At 43.9% G+C, this 1,499-nt stretch overlaps 1 protein-coding gene across 1 annotated transcript in view; it reads right to left on the bottom strand.

Annotated features, from left to right (window-relative positions):
* Positions 1–1,499, bottom strand: part of KL (klotho) — a 55,394-nt gene that overhangs the window by 7,314 nt on the left and 46,581 nt on the right. Inside the window, exon 3 of the mRNA XM_004386037.1 lies at positions 1,036–1,316. Within this exon, the coding sequence (XP_004386094.1) occupies positions 1,036–1,316 (281 nt within the window). The remainder of the gene's footprint in view (positions 1–1,035; positions 1,317–1,499) is intronic.

Raw genomic sequence — 1,499 nt, 5'->3', positions numbered from 1 at the left:
CTGACCCTCTACTTTACTGAGCAAGACGTCCTTCTCCAGGGACTGGTCCCTCCTGAAAACGTGTCCAGAGTACATGAAACAAAGTCTCGCCATCCTCTCGTCAAAGGAGAATTCTGGCTGTACTTCTTCCAAGACAGATGGTTTGTTCTTCTGGCAGTCCACAGTACATTAGGCATCTAATAAATGCTTACTCAAGTATTCAAACTCTAGAAAACAAATCTCTTTAAAATCAGGAAAATTAAAAATTATATTGAGGGCTAAGTATGAGTAGGTACTCTGTAAACACTGGTTGGCTGTGAAGAACTTCCAGACCATTTCAAGTACTGGAGCAAGGCTGTTCGTTCCCAAGGTGTGGCTGGAGCTCGTTGGGGCCTCAGCTTTGCCTCCCGGGAGCTCTGCCTCCTGCTCCTGCTTCAATTTCAGGTTTTCCTGTGGAACCTCGGATACTCTGGAGGTCTACGAACATCCTGTCCGTCAAAGAACTCACTGCTTTAGAAAGGCTTGAAAACCACTATATCAGCAGAGAGTATTTTATCTTTTTACTTTCTTAAAAAAATATATTGCTGTTGAGTCGATTCCGACTCATAGCAACCCTATAGGACACAGCAGAACTGCCCCATAGGGTTTCCAAGGCTGTAATCTTTATGGAAGCAGACAGCCACATCTTTCTCCTACGGAGTGGCTGGTGGGTTTGAACCACTGACCATTCGGTTAAGAGCCGAGTGTAAACCACTGCACCACCAGGGCTTTTTGCTTTCTCACCAGACCTTAAATATTTTTTTTACTTTCTTACCAGACCTTAAATATTCATATGTTTTAAATTTCTTTCCCTTCAGATCTGATTTAAAGTGCAAGATGCAGCTAGGAAGATTTTTGGAGAGAAAAGTGCCGCATTCCAAATCGTGCACTCAATGTGCTCATTAAGAACCACGTTCCGCCCAAAGACTGGACAACCAGCCTCATGAGGATGCACTACAATACGTATTAGTGGTGAGGCTCGGTGAGACTGCTGATGGGTTTTGTCGGCTGACTTACTTGCACATGGTTGTCAACAATTCCCCACGCAAAGTCACAGGGAAATGTCCCTTCTAGGGGCTGGTTTTCAGGTAGAGGTGGGAAGCCATTTTTCTCTATCAGTTTTTGGTAGAACAAGGCTGAAGACTTCGGCCACAGCTTCTTATCCTGGCTTAGAAAATCAACATAGAAAAGCCCACGTCTGACGCTGTACCCTCTGTGCCACTCAAAGCCATCCATGAGTGACCACGCCGTGTACCCGATGACATTGACCCCATCCAGTCTGATGGCTGTAAAGGGAAGAAAGGACAAGAACAACGTGACCCTTGGCTGCACATTCTCCTCATGATTCGAGAGCACTTCAGGGTTTTACTTCTTACTGAAATAAATTCCTGAAATAAATTAAATATAATGTATCTTGTTTGGTAAATCTAGATAGTTTCTTTCTCATTCACAAAGGCTCTAATCAAACCCAGATTACAAAT

This window comes from Trichechus manatus, unplaced genomic scaffold (assembly GCF_000243295.1).
Source record: "Trichechus manatus latirostris isolate Lorelei unplaced genomic scaffold, TriManLat1.0 scaffold00153, whole genome shotgun sequence".
NCBI lineage: Eukaryota > Metazoa > Chordata > Mammalia > Sirenia > Trichechidae > Trichechus > Trichechus manatus.
This window is presented reverse-complemented; position numbering and strand designations above follow the sequence as displayed.